Raw genomic sequence first — 1,360 nt, forward strand, 5'->3', positions numbered from 1 at the left:
CTACCCATATGTTTATATATATATATATATATGACGACTGTGCCTATTCCTTATAGGTTTGGGAGAATAGATTCCGTGGGTTTCGGTTCACAAAAAAAAAAAAAAAAAAACCGTAGGTTTCATATAGCGTACTTCCAATTTTTAAGCCCATAAAACATGAACCGTAATACTAATCGACGAATTCTAAAACTAATCAAGAGTTGCTTAATATGGATGTAGAATGGATATGGTTCGACTTTAGTTGTATTCATCATGAAGAATTTGGCTAACCGTTAATAACTGGTTAGGTTTTGGTTCTTAACTGGTTGGATACTTGCATGTTTGCATGAGACTTGGATGGTCTGGCCACTAAGTGGCCATATTCTCAACGCACATCTTTTAGATATTTTTCACCTTAGAAATCAATCATTCTTTCTTTCATTCATTTTTTAGGTTTTTATTGTCTACCTACCAAACTCCTCCACCTAAATACACATGTTTGATCAAATTTATTCTATCTTTATCATTATAAATGTTTATATCTTGGATAATTTGTAATTAATGTATATAGAACGAACATTTTCAGAAATAAATTGAAAAGATTATACAGTACGGATAAAGGCAAAAAAAAGCCGGTGAGAAGCAGAGAGAGGGCCACAAACCTACATTGGAGAAAGACACATCGACCACCAACTTTCATAGGGTGAATAAATCTGTTGGGATAAAGATTGCTTCACAGTCACCAACCTCTTTGAAATGATGCTTCATTTATTGATGATTTCTTACAAGTTTGATAATATTGTCCTTTTGACTTCATGAAACCAATCATCTCTTAGCAACTGTGACTTTGAGGCCATGTTTCATGTGAAGTACTATGGAAGAAGATGGCTCGACCTTGTGCCCTTCAACGACCTTGATGTCATAATACCGTATGATCTCAACAGCCACTGTCTTCATCTGCAAGAAAGACAAGTTTTTCCCCAAGCAATTTCTTGGACCGGAATTAAACACGAAGAACTTGAAAGAAGGTACATGTAGGCCTCCATTACTCTTAGAGATCCATCTCTCAGGTTTGAATTCAGACGCGTCTTCTCCCCACACGGCCTTCATCCTCCCCAACGCATAAACAGAGAACAAAATCTTCCAATTAGCATCGACTTTATGTCCACTTGGAAGCATATCTTGCTTTATGGGAGACTTCCGCTCGAACGGGATTGGAGCGTGGAGGCGTAGTGATTCACACAATGCACCATGTAAATACACCATCTTGTTTAACTTGTCTGCATCTAAACTCAATCCGGAACTTGGTAGATTTGTGTTGTTTATCTCTTGGCGGATCTTGGTCATAGCTTCAGGGTTCTTGGAGAGCAGCCAAAAGAAC

General features: G+C 37.6%; 1 protein-coding gene across 1 annotated transcript in view; it reads right to left on the reverse strand.

The window, feature by feature from the left end:
* Positions 747–1,360, reverse strand: part of LOC104702998 (alkane hydroxylase MAH1-like) — a 2,583-nt gene continuing 1,969 nt past the window's right edge. The window contains exon 2 of the mRNA XM_010418930.2: positions 747–1,270. Coding sequence (XP_010417232.2) covers positions 805–1,270 — 466 coding nt within the window. The 3' untranslated portion in view covers positions 747–804. The remainder of the gene's footprint in view (positions 1,271–1,360) is intronic.

Source organism: Camelina sativa, chromosome 7 (genome assembly GCF_000633955.1).
Source record: "Camelina sativa cultivar DH55 chromosome 7, Cs, whole genome shotgun sequence".
NCBI lineage: Eukaryota > Viridiplantae > Streptophyta > Magnoliopsida > Brassicales > Brassicaceae > Camelina > Camelina sativa.